We start from the raw sequence: 16304 nt of genomic DNA on the forward strand, positions 1-16304 counted from the left end.
TACATCTGTGCTACACATTACACATTCTTTTCACTTCGCCGGCGCCTTGAACCGCACATCGCAACGGACATAATTAGTATACAATTCATCCTGTGTTAACAAGCCATCCTCGCCATCCATGTTCGAAGGGTCTAGGAATGCGCTCAGTACATCGTGGAATTCGAGGAAGGCCGCGGCTGAATGCATCGTTTAATGGAGAACAAAGAAGCGGAGGCAATAACGCACTTCCTGGAGCAAGGCCATCGCCTTTGAGTCCAGACCCTCCATGTATCTTCTTCCTAGCATCTCTTTCCGGAACTGCACCGATGTTGGAGTAAAACATCACCCCGGATTCTGTAGCAAAACATATGAAGCCTAGCACTGATAAGATGGTAAGGAAAACACGTACGATTAGTGTCAAACGCCAAGCTCAATCCAGAGATGTCTGACAGAAGCCGGGCTACTGGGGAATGGGTCATGGAAGGCGTGATGATGTCCTTAATAAGGTCGAAATCGTCCGAGAACGTTGAAATGGGTACACGCTTGGGAACATCGATGGGTCGAGATTCAAAGACATAGAAGTCATCTGCTATCTGATCAGACTCGAGAAAACTGAAGCTGCAGCATATGCCCACCATAACCCGGCTCAGGATACTTGTCGCCAATCTTCTTTCCGGAGTGATTATGCTCAGGTGCCGATGTAACTGAGATATAGCTCCCACTGTGAAGACTGTCCGAATCTCGGGAAACGATACGGTCGGCCTGCAGTATCATACTCCTCTAAATGTCACCGCAACCAGAAGAATATGAGACGCGCGTACTTTCAGTGTCAAATAATGGTTCTTTACGTTAGATCCTGGTCGCTCCTTCATGCTAGCATCAAGATTGAACCCCCAGTGCTACATCTCTTGAGTATATAAGCCGCGTCACATTTACAGTCACTCACCTGCGTCAAATTAACTGGAGTCACTCCTTTATTCACCTTTGCTCTGTACACGTACACCAAGCTCCCCAAATCAAATTCTTTGCCCGTCTCTGTCACCTGAGGCTCTGGAGCCAGGAGGGCAACCAAAACCTCAACAGTGAGCTCACCTGGGTAGCCTTGATCGGAGTCCGGAGATACCAAACGGAATACAGCATGAGAATTATTTTCTTCCGTCGGAAAATGTCCGAGTTCTGCCTTGGAGAAAAGTGTGGGTGGTGTGTCTGCAGAAAGGAGCGTCCATGAGAGCGAATCAAATCCGATTGGACCACCGTGCAGAGACACCCTGGCGTTTTCTGTGGCGGATAGTTGCTAAGTTGGAAACCACAGTGGAAACGAGGGAGACAAACCATTCGCCTGAGCGACAAGAATAGCTTCGTATCCATTCCGCTGCAGTTTATGTGATCCTATAGGCACGCGGTTGGCGTAACGACCAATGATGGTGTTCGTATACTTCTGGGTGATATGGTCTTCAGGCGCCTCTGGGCCTACCACGATGTCATGGGTCTGGTACGAAAAGGTCGAACCATGGCTAGAAGGACTTTGAGGGAAAAACTCACTCGTCCGTCAGCTTGTATGATGAAACGATGAATTGTCAAGCCGTGAGGAAGAATCTGTTCCAGGGTTAGTTAGTAATCACGGTTATAAGGTTACTGGACAAAAATTACCTCAACCGCAAGCGAAGGGGTGAATGAGGGCAGAGTTAACAAAACCGGCGTAAATCCAGTCATGGTAGTCGGAGCAAACCAGCAACGAAGGAAGCCGGATGTATTCTCTCACTACGGAGTGATCAGTTGACACTTTTTTGCCGGCCCGTTTTTCCGAGCTGTTCAGTTGAAGCGAATCGGAGTGGACGCAAACTAGACGGAGAATCATTATCTCGCAAAGCCGGATCATCGGCGCTTGTATCGATGTCGCGTCAATGGGAGCAGCTTTTATTATGACCAACGGGTGTACCTGAAAACGAGCTTTCATCGGGAATAAAAACTGGATATTCCACCGCCAGCCATGGCGTGCAGCAACCGACTATTGTACGGCCAGTATCCCGTAGTCGGTAGTGCAACACGAAATTCAGTGTGAGAAACCACCATCACGCATCTCATCTGCATAAGACAGTGAGTATGATGGAAGTGCAAAAGTATTTTTATTCACCTACTGATAACCGTCAGACCTGCAATTCAATGTTGTAACAGACTTAGTTAGAGTGATTATGGCTGCTATATCATAGGTCCACGTCAGAACCACGACCAGGAAGATAGTGAGTTTGACATACTCTACCACTGACCGCTGAGATTGGCTTGATATTTGAAACTGTCACCGAGGAGCTGTTACAGTTATTGATCGAGCTGTTGGGCGCAGACACCGGTCCAGAATGGATGAAAGCAGCAGAAGAGTAGTCCTGAGGAGCGTTTTCGTAGTGCAGGGGGGAGGGAAGCATCGGATTGCTTATGGCTCCTGCCTATGCTGAAGTGAATCAGCAGCTTGGTACCAGCCCATTTTGCAGATAGCATAATTTCAAGACCTGCCGAGCCTCAGAAGAACCGTCTCGAGTGGATATAACCAAACACGATGCAAACGCCGACGTCGTTCTCAGGAAAGGGGAGGGAGTGGAGAGCGTCCAACATTGGTACATGGAAAGACATTCCGGTTGAGCTGAAGTCATCACGTCGAATGTGAATCGTGGACATGTGCAATTTTATGTCGTGCACGCTAAGCTATTTAACGAATCGGTGGTTCTTTCCAGCTGTGGCTTACCTCGGAGACAAGCAAAATGCGCCAATCGACGTCGTGAGTAAATCGTGAACTGCTCGATACCATATATAACACTTCTACGTTCCACAGGAAAGCCTAGGATAAGTGATGATGTCAGCTTTCAATCATTGAACAAGGGGACATTATAATATATTATTACTGTTGAAAAGGAGAGAAGAATCACTCACTGTCACTGAGAGCACCTCTGCTGTCACTCGAGAGTCGAGACACGAACGCAAAATGGCCTTTGCCGGTGAAGTTCCCATTCTTGTCGTACTCTGTTAATTTCCGGATGTCGTCCCGATCTCCTCCCTTCTGACGACTTCAGTTGTCGAAAGTTGAATTACACTTTCCAGAGTCTCTCTGTGCTGATTGCCCTTCAGTGATCATACAAGTTCGACATCTTGACCACCTAATTTTATCCAAACATTCTTTACCACAATCTTTAACGCATTTTCCCCTGCATGAGTGTGTACAAATTTCGACTTTCAGGAAATGTGTATAAATAAATCGGAAAGATTTTACTTGGCGTTTTTTCAGGATCCAGTTTAGTCGACACGTAAACCTCTTGAAGTGCAACCACAACGAGCATTACCGTCCATGTGAAATGTCTTTTCATGCGACCTCTCCCACGTTGCGCTTCTCTGACACCGCATTCGTGACCGCAAATCTCTGCTGAACGCTATATCCACCTATTCTGAGTCTAACTGAAATTGACACTTGCTGAGGTATAAAGAGGTGACAGAAATGCTAGATTTTCTCCAGACAGACTCGCTCTCCTCATCTACCTGCTTCACTTGCTAATTGGTTCATCAAGAGGTACTGCAACACTTCTTGCTGGAACTCTCAGTCCTAGACTGGGGATGAAGCGTTTCTTTCACCGAGCGTGGTGTATCATGAATATTGTGCTTTGTAATGTTTACATCCAGTGCAATTTACTTGCGTATTTATTCCTGCCTTTCGGACCTATAAGCTTATGTGAACACGTCAATCCCGCTGCAGCAGGGTACTCTTTATTTCTTCTATAAAAATCTGCTGCCAATCGACGACACTTTCTCGAACCCTCTTTTACTTGTCCTTTGCCTATTCCGATGAGCCTCGCATTCATAGACTTCAAAAGGAGCGGTTCATCATCGGGACTTAACATAAATTGTGCCTCTATACACTCTCTTGCAAGGTAAGCCCCATATATTACTAAATACTATTATTCCTTTTAGATTGGACTAAATTCAATCAGATCGGTTTCCCCCACCTCGTAAAGTTTCTCAAACTTAAAATTACATTTACCACATAGCACTAGGAACTCATCGAGAGTCCGCGCTGCACTCCCCAAGAGGTTCATCATGATCATATCGAGCTCGTACGTCCGTATCCGAGCAGCTCCATAATTCGGTAAGAGTGGCTCTGGAGCGACGTCTTTCAACGTAGCATCTTGGCTAGGAGAGGCAGACGTTGTGCGCACAGCTTGTCGGAGGACAGTGTCATCTATTAAAGGCAGGTGAAAAATATAGGCTTCGACGTGAACAAGGCAACGCACGGATGATAAGCCTGCTTGAAGGCTTCATAGCCTTCCGCACGTTGCTGAGGATTAAAAAACTCTGCTCATCGGGCCAGTCTCGCAAAATGGAGCGGATCTATCAAGGGTGTCCCAATCGAACATGAGAAGGGATCGATGAGGAAAAGCTCGACGTACATAATAGAAATCGCAGCCCTCCGCTGCAGTATCTTGGAAGAAATTGAAAGGTACGAATTGCACCCTCTCTCTTTCTACTGCTTCCGGGTATTCTTGATTCCAAAATTGTTTTCCCATTATAATAACTTGTTCCTGATCTTGTAGTACGACTTTGAGGTGCGGATGCGCTTTCATCAGGGCCATCGTGACGTGTCCGTTGCCTCCAGCGACATCACATATGGTCGTATCAACTGGCTGTTGCTCCCATGGATAGACCATAGCTAGTAACCCCTTGCCTGTAACGTTTCCCCAACCGACCATCGCACGAGGAAAACGATCACCTTTTGCCTTTCCTTCCGGCTGTGGAACCAGAAGTTATAGTGACGACAATGGAAAACATAGGCAGACGTACGGTCTTATGGTATTCAAAGAAAGGAAGTCCTGTCGCCCGCTCGAATGGAGTCTTCGAGCCGTCCTTAGCGATCATACTCTCGTTGAGATAAGACGATGCCATCAGGCTTTCGTCTGTTAACAGGCAGACGGTATCAGAGACCGGGTCCGATTTGAGGAGCTTCATGCTCAATCGGTTGTTTGAAAATACGTTTGGCTTTACTGATGCAGTGCACTCATCAGCAAGATCTTTTAACTTTGTAAAAATGTAACAGACCTTCACAGAAAACATGACTTGTCACCAATAAGCGAAGGATCCTCCCCAGTTTGCCTTCATCGAGTCCTGATAGTCGCGCTAACTCCGAGATATGAAGCCCATCAGGTTTACCAAGAAGATAATCTGCGATACGGGCTTGGGTAACGACGAGAAGAGAAGCCGGTTCCGCGTGCTATATAACCTTACCGCTGAACGAACATCCATTATGATTTGACGGCAACGTACCAGCAGCGTTTTCTACTCAAAGATTAGACTGGAACACATAATGAGAAATGAACGCGCACATTCAAGACGACATGCCCAGGGCTGGCGACGGCACAACTCAGTTGTGCACACGCCGCCTCAACTCGCTGGATGGCCCTAGTGAGCTCTGGGGGAACATTTTCAGGAAGATCATATATGCCGAGGGAGGTAGAATCAGGATGTGGGATATTTGGATATATCGAAATGATTTCTTGGACAGAAGCAGTAATCAGAGAGGTGAGAGAGAGAAGGTGGGTGGCTCCAGACGTCATTATCAGTATGGGATTCTGAGGGAATGGGGTCGTAGTTATCAGCTTTAAGTGTTGTAACGACTGCCGTACGATCCATTCAGTTGGTGTATCTGCACCAGATCATGATGCATGATCTAGAGAAGATATGTTCAACTGATAACTGATGCGAACGGTTGCGCAGGACAGGTTGAGAACGGATAGAATTTAACCGAAATCTATTGTATCTTGCCGGACTGATAAAAACAGTCGGCCTTGGAAACTTACCTTGCATGTACGAATTGGAACCTCTCCCTCGGATTGTAGATCTGAGATCGGCATCAGCCATGAATGCGGAAACGATCATATGATACTATAATTCAGACAGACTGAGAACGGGCGTTTATGTTTCGACGCCATCGTTGTTCATCAATGTCATCTTCCCCAGTCGACATCCTTATTCTCGGTGCGGGCTGGACGTCGACGTTCCTCATACCGCTTTGCGTGGAGAACGGTGTCAAGTGGGCTGCGACGACTCGTTCAGGATCCACTGTCCCATACACGACTATCCCATTTAACTTTGATCAAGATGATGAAAGCGAAGAGAAACTGGATGAGCAATGCAAGAAATTGCCGGATGCGAAGACGGTGCTGGTGACATTCCCAATAATCACCAAGGGTGCCGTGGGAAGATTGGTGCAGGGATATAGAAAGGCAAGGATGGATGGAAAGAGCGGGCAAGAATTGTGGGTGCAGCTCGGGACTACGAGCATTTGGGATAACGCAGTACGTTTCGTTCATTCATTCATTCATTCTTCATGTTTAGTTCTGAACATCTTTCAGCCAAATGACCCCAGACCGACTTCGACCAACTGGTATGACCGCCATTCGACGTTCACAAAGACTCCACGTGTCATTTCGGAAGAGGAACTACTAGTTTTGCCTGAGACAAAGAGCAGCGTGCTCTGTCTTTCGGGCCTGTGGGGTGGAATAAGGGATCCAAAGAACTATGTCGGGAGAGTCGCACCCACGAAAGAGGCCTTAAAGGCAAAGGTACGTCTGTTGGTTATTTCATTCGAATATCGCCATTATCGCAGCCACTCCAGGACGGTCTCCATCTCGTCCACGGCCAAGACGTTGCGCGGGCGATACTTGCGGTGCATCTGAGCCCTTCCAAAGCAGTTGGCCAGCGATGGTTGCTGACAGACGGGAGAGTCTACGATTGGTGGGACATTGCGTCAGCATGGTCAGAGGAGAAGGCGCAGTGGGTCCGTGAACTGATGCGCAATGAATCGGTCCGGGCTCTTCCGAGAGACATTGGCACGCTTGGTCGTGCATTAGATTCAAGGGACTTTTGGGACACATTTGAGCTCGTACCTGTTAAAGCAAGAGTATAATTCTGCTGTAAAAACTTGTATGTTAACCTTCAAACCTGAAGCTGAAGACTGTAGTACAACAACATTATATCGAGGCCGAGGCTGGTTGAAGCCATGTAGCTTGCAGAGCAAAATACGAGTATACCTTGCAATGAGTAGAACGCGTCCTGTCACATGTGACAGCAACAGTTGCCTCTTTGTGTTGATCATGCGATCGTGAGAAATTTTATTTCAAACTCCGCTCGACGTGCTTTCGTTCCAACACTCACGTCGTCGGAGGGGGCAGGCGATGCTCAGTACTCTAACGAAGACAATGTCATCATCGCAAACTAACGCTAAACGGAAAGGCGATTTTATTGATAATCCGCTTGCTGCGAAGAAGGCGAAGAAGGATGCGGTATGTTGGGTTCCATACAGCAGTTTGTACCGCTGACAACTGATATTTCGTGTTTAGGGGAATAAACGGAAATGTATGCCCCTTTCTTTTGGTTACCGAATTGTTTGACTTATAAAACATCCAGTATTGAATGGGGAAGAGCAGCCCGGCGGTCTCATTATCGTCCGTGCACCTTCTTCCCAACCGCAAATCGAACGCTCGAATTCGCAACCACCACCTTCTCAGTCCCAGCCACCAACAAAGAAATTACGCGCAGACTCTCAGCAACCTACTAACAAACCTAAATCGAAGGCTGTGAAACCGTCCAGCTCGAAACCCCACCCTCCTACACGTCCCGCGACACCACCACCCGCGACCAATCGTTCCCGTGACATCCTTTCATCTCCTGGGGATCCTGTTACGATGGCATCTGATGTTCGTGCAATGGAAAATGAGAGTGCCTATCTGCGTAAGAACTCGAAGCCAACGGAGAGCAAGAGGAAAGGGAAGGGGAAGAGCGTTGACAGGACAGAACCACTAGGTGCTTTGGAGACGGACAGCCCGATAATTGAACGAAATAAGGCAATGCGCGAGGGTGCAATGGCTGCCATCAAACAATATCAAGGGAGTGACGACGACAATAGCCGGACTCCCAATCGACGCAGCTCCATGGGGCGAGGGAAGCGGGTTAGTGCAAGTTTTGAGGCCAAAGGGATTAGCCAGCCACATGCGAGTGTCCATGAAGGGAGCTTCTTTAAGCATATTGATGTGGATTTGCCAGACGCAGAGAGGATGAGGGTGCTGCTCGTTTGGTGCTCCCTGAGAGCAGCAGGCAAAGAAGAAGGACTCAGTCGAGAAGCGGGACGGGTAATGAAGGTGGCGAAAGAAGAGATGGTTAGACTGCTTGCGGAACGGCAAGTTGATGTCAGGACGTCATCTTCTGGCACCGCAGGAGGAAGCGAGAGTGGGACAGTGGCAGCTACAGTGACGTTGCGGGAGAATGAGCAGAACATAAGCAACCGGAGGTTTGAGGTGACCTATACTGAGCAAATCCAAAGGTAAGGCGTCCAACCTCTACTGCCTCTTTTGTGTATTCATTGTTGTCTTTTTGGAAGGGCGCAAGAAGAGGATGAATCGTGGAAGAAGGCCAGGAGTTTCTACGATGCATTCATCAGTGCCAAGTCCAAGGGAAAGCAGAAGGAGTCGTCTGGCTCTAGCCATCCTAGTTTCGTGCTTGCACAACACATACTCAATGGTACCAACAGGCCGGAGATACAGACCCTCCTCCAAGACGTCGAGTTCAAGATTGACATGTTAAATACATATCAGAATGCCGCTCGTGTGACTGCGTCTGTGGCTGAGCGTGCACTTGACGAGCGTTTTGCACATCTTTCCACCGGCCTCGCCCAACGGTCCAATTCAAATCCTGCGGGTCTTTTTGGTGCTCCAATACGAGAACTGCCCCCACAGGAATTATTCAGAGCGTTGTGGGCCGTAGATCGGGGGCGTCCACCTGCGATGGTTGGTGATGCAGCGAGAAGAGCGGTTCGGGAGGTGCAGAGAGTTGAGGAGAGAGGCGGTGGCGTTAGTGAGCGAAGGCTGACCGGCGTCCCACCACCTACGCCGCGAACGCCGAAGAGAGGGAGCACACCAGGGAGGACATGAGTTATTCAATCCGTTATAATTGTTTTCTTTTCATACTTCACATTTTATACTTCGATATCGATTTGAGTGACGTCGTGATGAGTAAACAAGCGCCCACAACTCAGGCTTGCCCCCTACCATCATGATCTGCTCGCGTACCGTATTTCGATGCTTCAAGACTCTGGAGCGACTTGGAGATCGTGTTACTGGCGCGGCTGGTCCTTTCTTTGTGGTACTGGCTATAATATTAATGAGCATTGGTACCGTAGCTTTCTGTGCGTAGTTTTCTCGTTCGTTCAATCCGTCCTGATGCCGTGGCAGTCGACGTAATATCGCCTAGTCTCCCTCTTCCTCTCCTCACGATACCTCTGTGTGCCCTTGTGGCGATCAACATGTGGACCCACTACTGGTGGGTATGTACGGTACCTCCTGGCTTCGTCGATGGCGATGTATCCCCAATACGAGGACTCTGGGCGGCCAAAAAGAAACGCGTAGGGGTAAACGCAAGGACAACAAAGGCGACACTGACAAAATGCAGCAAGTGTTCCATGATGAGACCAGAACGTTCCCATCATTGCCGTATATGTAACAGATGCATACTGAAATATGATCACCATTGTCCTGTGCGTTCAATTGTATACTCTCTGACTATGTCACTTCTAATCAAGACAGTAGTGTTTGTCCATTGCATTCAAACATTCGTTTCATCGGTGCTGATGTTGCTCAGGGATCAATCAATGTGTAGGCCTCCATAACGAGCGGCATTTCGTCATGTTTATGGCTTACCTTGTTATTGCCACTCTCGCTTTTGTTTTGTCGGGATATCCACAGCTTCTAGTTGCACTTGGTTTGATGGGCGTGCGCGTTTCCTGGCCATACAGAGTGTCGTTGACATTGTATCTCCTCATCTATATCCTCGCCGCCGTCCTCTGCCTCGCTGTGGGCGTGATGTGCGCGTGGCATTTAGCCGCCATATGTGCTGCCGAGACGTCTGTGGAGTGGCAAGATCATGGGGTGTACAAACGCGTCGCACGGGATAGGGGAGAGGAGTTTGTCAATAGTTATGATTTAGGGTGAGTCTGATCATGCACAGTTCAATCCACTTCTTACTTGCTGGTTAGTCGACAGAAAAACCTACAACTCTTCTTTAATCTCGAAGAATATCCCTTGTATACGCTCGTTGTTCCTCTGAGGCTCCAACCGTATACCGACGGTCGTTCGTGGGCACGAAAGGATGGGTACGAAGAACATGGTGGGATCAGGAGAGGTGAGGAGCTGACGGACGATGATGATGAGTAAATGTTAGGTTAGTCTTTTTCACGCTCCACCTTGACAGTCTTGGAACTGAAACTGAAGTTGGAAGTCCTGAAGAGTCCCCAGCATGATATTGCTATCAATACTTTGTTGAACTTGGACAATGCATCTGTGTAATATATCTGTAAATGGAGAATCTCGAAATTGGGCGCTTCCGAGGTAAATCTTCAAGTAACAAGTGTTCATCAATCCTATCGTGCGCTGACAAGGCGGGGCGCGTCTAACGCCAAAGGATGACGAGTCTCTATCAATGTGGTATTGATACCAGTATATGGCGAGTTAGGAGGACGAGAGCACAATCAATATACTTACTCAAACCAGCCGTTTGCCTGAGTGCATCTTCTCGTTGGCCTCTTTGGATGGGAAACCCAATATATATATGTTGGGTCAGACGCCTTTTTGACTCTCAGTATTACTGCTCGTGAGATGCCCAGGCTATCGTGCGCGGTGTACTTTTGTGTCGCAGGATACTCGGATGATATTACACACTTTCTTCCTCCTTCCTCGTCGAAGGCGTTGATTGGAGACTATCACTCAGTATACCCTTGTTCAATGTCGACACTGAATTCAAAGGACACCATCTGGAATATTTCAAACTTTTCTCCTTCCATAAATAAGCTTTCTGTAGCCAACAAATAGCACAAGTTGGTCTGGCTTATCTGGTCTTCTGATGATCTAATCTTCAACCTTATTTTGGAGATTGTGCCGCTTTGTCAGACACTAGAATCGGCTTGCGTCAGTCGTAATCTTCCCTTCTTCTCTCTTTTTTTGTCTCTCAGATTTATCCATCTCTAGGGCTTACGACACTTTCCAGCTTTCACAGCCCAGCTGAGGGAGAAGCCAACGATTGTGGGTGTCCATGAGCTGGATTGGAAAAGGCATTCGGCCGGGTGCGCCCTTGTCTTTCCGACGTCAATGTCCTCGACGCGCTTTATCGTACTTCAATGTCGTGTACAGGCCATCGTCACCGGTCCGTGACCGCATACTGGAGCGACTAGACCACCGATTCTTCTCCTCCTCTGTTCCGCCGTTCATTCATCGGACGCCATCCCTCAACAACCCTCGCTGGATTAATTCCAAACACAACCCAACGGATATTCCGTCCAAAGCAGATGAGAAGGCGATAGATGATGCAGAGGAACTGTGGGATGACCAGGTGCGGCTGCGTTCTGAGGATGACGAGAATCCTTCCGAAGGGTCATCGTCTTCAGAGTCCTCACCACCCGCTTCTTCGTCTTCAGATGGTCATGACTCTGGAGATTCAAGTCAGCCTCCTTCTTCGTCACGTCCTTCGTCGCCAGCTGCAATCGCGAAACAATCCGTTCCCGAAATCTATCCCCAGGTCTTGGCTCTCCCCATCGTTCGTCGTCCACTTTTCCCTGGATTCTACAAGGCTGTTGTCGTCCGTAATCCTGAAGTAGTTGCAGCTATCAAGGAGATGATGAAGCGTGGTCAACCGTATCTTGGCGCATTTCTCCTGAAGGACGAAAACATCGACAGTGACGTTATTACGGATATCAATACCGTGCATCCTGTCGGTGTGTTCGCTCAGATAACCAGTGTGTTCAGTGCTGGAAGCCAAGATGATAAGGAAGAAGGCCTGACGGCCGTCCTTTATCCTCATCGGAGGATCAAGATCACCTCGTTGGTTAAGGCTGGTGGTGTTGCGACCGTAGAATCAGTTGGAGAGGAGGAAGTTCAAACTGTGACTCCTCCTGCTACTCCAACGTCGGAACAAGCTCCTCAGACCCTTCATGGTGAGTTTGAGCTCCTTTTTGTCCGCTAGTTCTGATCTCATGGTATGACAGGACCGGTGCAAACCTCTTTCTTGCACAACCACGCTATATCCATCGTCGAGGTTGACAATCTTGTTACTCAACCGTACAACAAGGACAATCAGTACATACGTGCTTTCATGTCTGAGATCGTTTCAGTCTTCAAGGACATCGCTCAGTTGAACCCCCTCTTCCGTGACCAGATTACCAACTTTTCGATTAACCAAATCGCGTCGAATGTTTTCGATGAACCCGACAAGCTGGCAGATTTTGCTGCTGCAGTGTCAACGGGGGAAGTCGGTGAATTACAAGATGTTCTGGAGAGCTTGGTCGTCGAGGATCGCTTACGAAAAGCTCTGCTGGTGCTGAAAAAGGAACTTATCAATGCCCAGCTTCAGAGCAAGCTCTCTCGGGATGTTGACAGCAAAATTGCTAAGCGTCAACGAGAGTACTACCTGATGGAACAGCTTAAGGGTATCAAGAAGGAGCTGGGTATGGAGTCAGACGGAAAGGACAAACTTATTGAGAAGTTCAAAGAACGAGCAGCGTCATTGAAAATGCCGGAGACTGTTAGAAAAGTCTTTGACGAGGAGATCAACAAGCTTGCCGGCTTGGAACCTGCTGCGTCTGAGGCAAATGTGACCAGGAACTACTTGGAGTGGCTAACTCAAGTGCGCAGTTTCCGCCCTTTGTTCTGTATTATCGTTCTGAGTCATTCCTATAGATTCCGTGGGGTCAGCACTCGCCAGAGAACTACTCCATTTCCCACGCGCAGGTCGTCCTAGATGAAGATCACTATGGCCTGAAGGACGTTAAAGATCGAATTCTGGAATTCCTTGCCGTTGGAAAGTTACGTGGCACAGTTGAGGGAAAGATCATTTGTCTCGTAGGACCTCCTGGTGTAGGAAAAACATCCATTGGCAAATCGATATCGCGCGCGCTCAACAGGCAGTTCTTTCGTTTCTCAGTTGGTGGCTTAACCGACGTTGCCGAGATCAAAGGTCATCGTCGAACATACGTTGGGTATGTTTGTGCGCTTTTACCATTCACTATTCTGATCGTTGGGTACATTTAAGGGCACTACCGGGAAAAATCATCCAGGCGCTCAAACGTGTTGGAACAGAGAATCCTCTTGTTCTGATTGACGAAGTTGATAAAATTGGCCGGGGTATCAACGGTGATCCTGCTAGTGCACTTCTGGAGATGTTGGATCCTGAGCAAAACAATAGCTTCTTAGACCATTAGTACGTGATTTTCCTCTTGTTCTTTTTGTTTTTCTACTTACTTCGCGAAGTATGGATGTCCCTGTTGACCTGTCGCGCGTCCTTTTTGTATGCACAGGTAGGAGAGTCACTGTCTTTTTAACTTGTCATCACTCATAATTTATTCGTTAGCCAATAACCTTGATACTATTCCGGCACCTCTTCTTGACCGTATGGAGGTCCTTGAAGTTAGCGGTTATGTTTCGGAGGAAAAAGCAGTTATCGCGGACAAATATCTTGGTCCTCAAGCCAGAGAGGCCTCGGGTCTCAAGAACGCAGACGTTCTCCTAGACCCTTCTGCTATTGACGTACTTATAAAGTACTACTGCCGTGAGAGCGGTGTTCGAAATTTGAAGAAGCACATTGAGAAGGTCAGTTATATGTCTGAGTCTCTACTCGATTTCCACTATCTCATGCTGGGCCTTAGATATATCGGAAAGCTGCTTTGACGCTTGTTCAGGATCTTGGAGAAGAGGCCCTTCCTGAGCCTCCCTTGGTCGTTCCAACGTCTTCATCGGTCGCAGAGTCTACTACAACCGTTGAGTCTCAAGAACCTCCTAGCAACGAGCCATTAATTGGTCGTGATCCCTCAGGTGAAAGGATGACAGTCACGACCCAGCAACGCAAGCCTATGTCCATACCTGATACAGTACATGTCAGGATAACCCCCGAAACCCTCAAAGACTACGTTGGTCCGCCGATATATCAGAAGGATAGAATGTACGTGCACCCCCCTCCGCCTGGTGTGAGTACCGGTCTTGGGTACCTCGGTAATGGATCTGGCGCAGTAATGCCTATTGAAGCTATGGTTAGTTAACTTACATGTGTCTGACAAACGACATCTAATTTGAGCACAGAGTATGCCTGGCAAAGGAAATCTTCAGCTCACCGGAAAACTTGGTGAGGTTATCCGGGAGAGCGCACAGATTGGTCTCAGCTGGGTCAAAGGTCATGCATTCGAGCTCGGGATAACGCCAGACGCGGAGACACAGTTCCTGACCGATCGGGATATCCACGTCCACATGCCTGAGGGCAGCATTGGGAAGGAAGGGCCTAGTGCAGGGACTGCAATTCTGTCGGCACTCGTATCGCTGTTTACCAAAACAAAAATAAACCCGGATATCGGCAGGCTTCGTTTGTTACTTTCATCCTGGCGGAGCTGATATGGAATGTATGTTTATAGCAATGACAGGGGAGATATCCCTCGTCGGGCAGGTCCTCCCTGTCGGAGGCCTCAAGGAGAAGATATTAGCCGCGCACCGAGCTGGTATCAAGACTATCATCGCTCCCGCTGCCAATAGAGCAGATATCGAGGCAAACGTCCCTGAGAGTGTCAAGACTGGCATCAAGTTTGTATATGTCGAGGACGTGAGAGAAGTTCTGCAAGAGGTGTTCGGGGGAGAAGAGATTGCAGAACGGTGGAAGGAAACATTGGCAATATAACCCCACCATTCTACCTGCGCATTTAATATAATCACTGCTTACATAGTTAGAGACTGGTATGTTTTTGGCTTCAGCTTTGTTTTGTACACGCATAGCAGAAACTGTATTTTACTATCCTGTTCATAAAAAAGTTAACAGCTCCCTTCTCAATGTCGCATGCCTGTCCGTACTTGGGGGTGTTAATGAATTTTTTTGAGGCCGATTGTAGAATGTATGTCTCCCCTTTACTGATCGCCGGTTGGGCTTTGCACAGAGTAGACCAGTCATGACGAGCTAATAATCATCACATCCTATTGTTGTCCTACTGATAGCTGCAATGTTACATAACTTGGGGCTCATCTCTTAGTCCTCTTACATGTGCATGGAGAGTCAGCAGACAGCACGTTCATCTTATCCTAGAAAGATGCCACACTGTTTACACCATCCTTCACGGCGGCCCAAGATGGCCTGGAGGTGATATCTTTCCACCATCTATCAGGAGAAAGTCAGTGAGCAACGAATACAGCGTGTGGGAGACGCGGTGTGAACCTGGCTACATTGGGCTTGCTCTCCATAATATCGCTCCCTGCAACGACGAGAAGAACACCCCAAGGGATGTGGAAAAAATCGGCAAGAGTAACGTCCTGTTGAAAACACGTCAACTCTGTGCGCTCACACGGTCCCGGATAAACAGACTCACATCCCCGGCGAGGTATTTCTGCTTGGCGAGGATAACGTCGTAAACGTCTAATTTGGCAGACAGAGAGGCGAGGGCAGCTTCGACGGTTGCCTCGTTAGTTTGGATTCCTTTTCGCCTTTTGATATGATGGATATGGTCTCCCATGTACAATAATTTAATAACACTTACGGGTTGATGATCTTTTCCATCCCGACGGCAGTAACATAAGGATCGAATGAACTCTGCTCGATACAGACTGCTTGTTCAAAAAGCGCGATCTTCTTCAAGTCATGGGTAGGGATGAGCTTCGTGCCTTGGGATTCATATTTGAGTGCGATGTATCGGCTTATCGCCCGGCTCTCGTAGAGAATGAACCCATCGTCATCCTAGAATCCGGTCAGCACAGACACTACAGAGCAAGAGTAATAGAAACCTTACGATATATGGGACGACACCAAAGGGCTGCTTTTCCAAGAAGGAAGGAGTCTTTTGTTCCCTGGTAGCGAGATTAATAGGGAAAAATTCGAAGGGAACCCTTTTCTCGTGGAGAACGATCGCAACTCGTTTAGTGCAAGTGGAAAAAGCTGATCCATATAGTTTGAAGACCATGGTCGTCCTTTAGCTTTGACTGCGGTAATTGGAGGGAAGACTATTAGGTACTGACCGTTCAATTTATCCGAAATGACGGTGGTTTCTGGAAGTTTCCGCGTTGCTCCATTCTCTTCTGCAATTCATGGATTCGGATTGCGGCGCGGGAAACGCGAACAGACTGACTGACACATGAGTGTAGAAAATCCCCCAATCACCTGACCCCGTTTCGGTTCGAATCCCGACCTATACACGGTTGTCAATCTTTGCTTTCGGTGCCCAACCAAGGTGACCAGTACGCTCATCTTGAAATCTGAAGTAGTAGTTTTTCGCTCTGAAAGGTCCA

The 16304-nt window shown here is 48.0% G+C and overlaps 8 protein-coding genes across 8 annotated transcripts; 4 read left to right on the forward strand and 4 right to left on the reverse strand.

Annotated features, from left to right (window-relative positions):
• Window positions 1-30: 30 nt before the first annotated feature.
• On the reverse strand, window positions 31-2063 carry BT62DRAFT_1039610 (galactose mutarotase-like protein; the record flags this gene model as incomplete). The annotated part of the gene is made up of 9 exons (XM_043178412.1): window positions 1630-2063; window positions 1522-1575; window positions 1312-1468; window positions 926-1257; window positions 801-878; window positions 615-741; window positions 389-568; window positions 226-333; window positions 31-176 (listed from the first exon to the last, which is right to left on the reverse strand). Exons 1-9 carry the CDS (start codon window positions 1690-1692, stop codon window positions 31-33), a joined length of 1245 nt encoding a protein of 414 aa, XP_043044953.1. The 5' UTR covers window positions 1693-2063.
• BT62DRAFT_1000703 (uncharacterized protein) lies at window positions 1752-3305 on the reverse strand (the record flags this gene model as incomplete). Its single annotated transcript, XM_043176664.1, has 8 exons — window positions 1752-1863; window positions 1911-1987; window positions 2247-2420; window positions 2484-2614; window positions 2717-2809; window positions 2902-3028; window positions 3106-3173; window positions 3239-3305. The coding sequence occupies 8 exons, from the start codon at window positions 3303-3305 to the stop codon at window positions 1752-1754; spliced, it is 849 nt and encodes a 282-aa protein (XP_043044954.1).
• Window positions 3306-3926: 621 nt separating this feature from the next.
• Window positions 3927-5567, reverse strand: BT62DRAFT_1000704 (S-adenosyl-L-methionine-dependent methyltransferase; the record flags this gene model as incomplete). Its single annotated transcript, XM_043176665.1, has 7 exons — window positions 3927-4198; window positions 4251-4347; window positions 4407-4745; window positions 4798-4997; window positions 5053-5224; window positions 5278-5289; window positions 5337-5567. 7 exons carry the CDS (start codon window positions 5565-5567, stop codon window positions 3927-3929), a joined length of 1323 nt encoding a protein of 440 aa, XP_043044955.1.
• A 239-nt stretch (window positions 5568-5806) lies between these two features.
• BT62DRAFT_942399 (uncharacterized protein) lies at window positions 5807-6979 on the forward strand. Its single transcript, XM_043187829.1, has 3 exons — window positions 5807-6308; window positions 6366-6575; window positions 6629-6979. Exons 1-3 carry the CDS (start codon window positions 5928-5930, stop codon window positions 6917-6919), a joined length of 882 nt encoding a protein of 293 aa, XP_043044956.1. The 5' UTR covers window positions 5807-5927; the 3' UTR covers window positions 6920-6979.
• Window positions 6980-7141: 162 nt separating this feature from the next.
• On the forward strand, window positions 7142-9005 carry BT62DRAFT_927158 (uncharacterized protein). Its single transcript, XM_043185188.1, has 4 exons — window positions 7142-7295; window positions 7353-7368; window positions 7420-8332; window positions 8390-9005. The coding sequence occupies exons 1-4, from the start codon at window positions 7212-7214 to the stop codon at window positions 8937-8939; spliced, it is 1563 nt and encodes a 520-aa protein (XP_043044957.1). The 5' UTR covers window positions 7142-7211; the 3' UTR covers window positions 8940-9005.
• A 55-nt stretch (window positions 9006-9060) lies between these two features.
• Window positions 9061-10217, forward strand: BT62DRAFT_883628 (zf-DHHC-domain-containing protein; the record flags this gene model as incomplete). Its single annotated transcript, XM_043182760.1, has 4 exons — window positions 9061-9193; window positions 9240-9545; window positions 9646-9991; window positions 10040-10217. 4 exons carry the CDS (start codon window positions 9061-9063, stop codon window positions 10215-10217), a joined length of 963 nt encoding a protein of 320 aa, XP_043044958.1.
• Window positions 10218-10969: 752 nt separating this feature from the next.
• Window positions 10970-14887, forward strand: BT62DRAFT_927160 (ATP-dependent protease La). The gene is made up of 9 exons (XM_043185189.1): window positions 10970-11989; window positions 12041-12678; window positions 12732-13030; window positions 13084-13251; window positions 13302-13348; window positions 13402-13640; window positions 13697-14077; window positions 14127-14394; window positions 14453-14887. Exons 1-9 carry the CDS (start codon window positions 11092-11094, stop codon window positions 14710-14712), a joined length of 3198 nt encoding a protein of 1065 aa, XP_043044959.1. The 5' UTR covers window positions 10970-11091; the 3' UTR covers window positions 14713-14887.
• An 84-nt stretch (window positions 14888-14971) lies between these two features.
• On the reverse strand, window positions 14972-16103 carry BT62DRAFT_961334 (glutathione S-transferase). Its single transcript, XM_043188591.1, has 5 exons — window positions 15809-16103; window positions 15560-15756; window positions 15392-15506; window positions 15241-15335; window positions 14972-15183 (listed from the first exon to the last, which is right to left on the reverse strand). Exons 1-5 carry the CDS (start codon window positions 15977-15979, stop codon window positions 15108-15110), a joined length of 654 nt encoding a protein of 217 aa, XP_043044960.1. The 5' UTR covers window positions 15980-16103; the 3' UTR covers window positions 14972-15107.
• Between the last annotated feature and the right edge of the window lie 201 nt (window positions 16104-16304).

The sequence above is a fragment of the Guyanagaster necrorhizus genome (assembly GCF_019112545.1).
Source record: "Guyanagaster necrorhizus MCA 3950 unplaced genomic scaffold BT62scaffold_3, whole genome shotgun sequence".
Taxonomy (NCBI): domain Eukaryota; kingdom Fungi; phylum Basidiomycota; class Agaricomycetes; order Agaricales; family Physalacriaceae; genus Guyanagaster; species Guyanagaster necrorhizus.

Excerpts from the sequence above, each read along its gene's own strand:
- BT62DRAFT_927158 (XM_043185188.1), top strand. The coding sequence starts at position 7,212 with ATGTCATCATCGCAAACTAACGCTAAACGGAAAGGCGATTTTATTGAT. Across the intron at positions 8,333-8,389 it reads TATACTGAGCAAATCCAAAG|GGCGCAAGAAGAGGATGAAT; the intron begins GTAAGGCGTCCA and ends TCTTTTTGGAAG.
- BT62DRAFT_927160 (XM_043185189.1), top strand. The coding sequence starts at position 11,092 with ATGAGCTGGATTGGAAAAGGCATTCGGCCGGGTGCGCCCTTGTCTTTC. Across the intron at positions 13,252-13,301 it reads AATAGCTTCTTAGACCATTA|TATGGATGTCCCTGTTGACC; the intron begins GTACGTGATTTT and ends TACTTCGCGAAG. Across the intron at positions 14,078-14,126 it reads TAATGCCTATTGAAGCTATG|AGTATGCCTGGCAAAGGAAA; the intron begins GTTAGTTAACTT and ends ATTTGAGCACAG.
- BT62DRAFT_942399 (XM_043187829.1), top strand. The coding sequence starts at position 5,928 with ATGTTTCGACGCCATCGTTGTTCATCAATGTCATCTTCCCCAGTCGAC. Across the intron at positions 6,309-6,365 it reads CGAGCATTTGGGATAACGCA|CCAAATGACCCCAGACCGAC; the intron begins GTACGTTTCGTT and ends AACATCTTTCAG. Across the intron at positions 6,576-6,628 it reads AAGAGGCCTTAAAGGCAAAG|GACGGTCTCCATCTCGTCCA; the intron begins GTACGTCTGTTG and ends CAGCCACTCCAG.
- BT62DRAFT_961334 (XM_043188591.1), bottom strand. The coding sequence starts at position 15,979 with ATGGTCTTCAAACTATATGGATCAGCTTTTTCCACTTGCACTAAACGA. Across the intron at positions 15,507-15,559 it reads ATGGAAAAGATCATCAACCC|GCGAAAAGGAATCCAAACTA; the intron begins GTAAGTGTTATT and ends TCATATCAAAAG. Across the intron at positions 15,184-15,240 it reads AGCAAGCCCAATGTAGCCAG|ATGGTGGAAAGATATCACCT; the intron begins GTTCACACCGCG and ends TTCTCCTGATAG.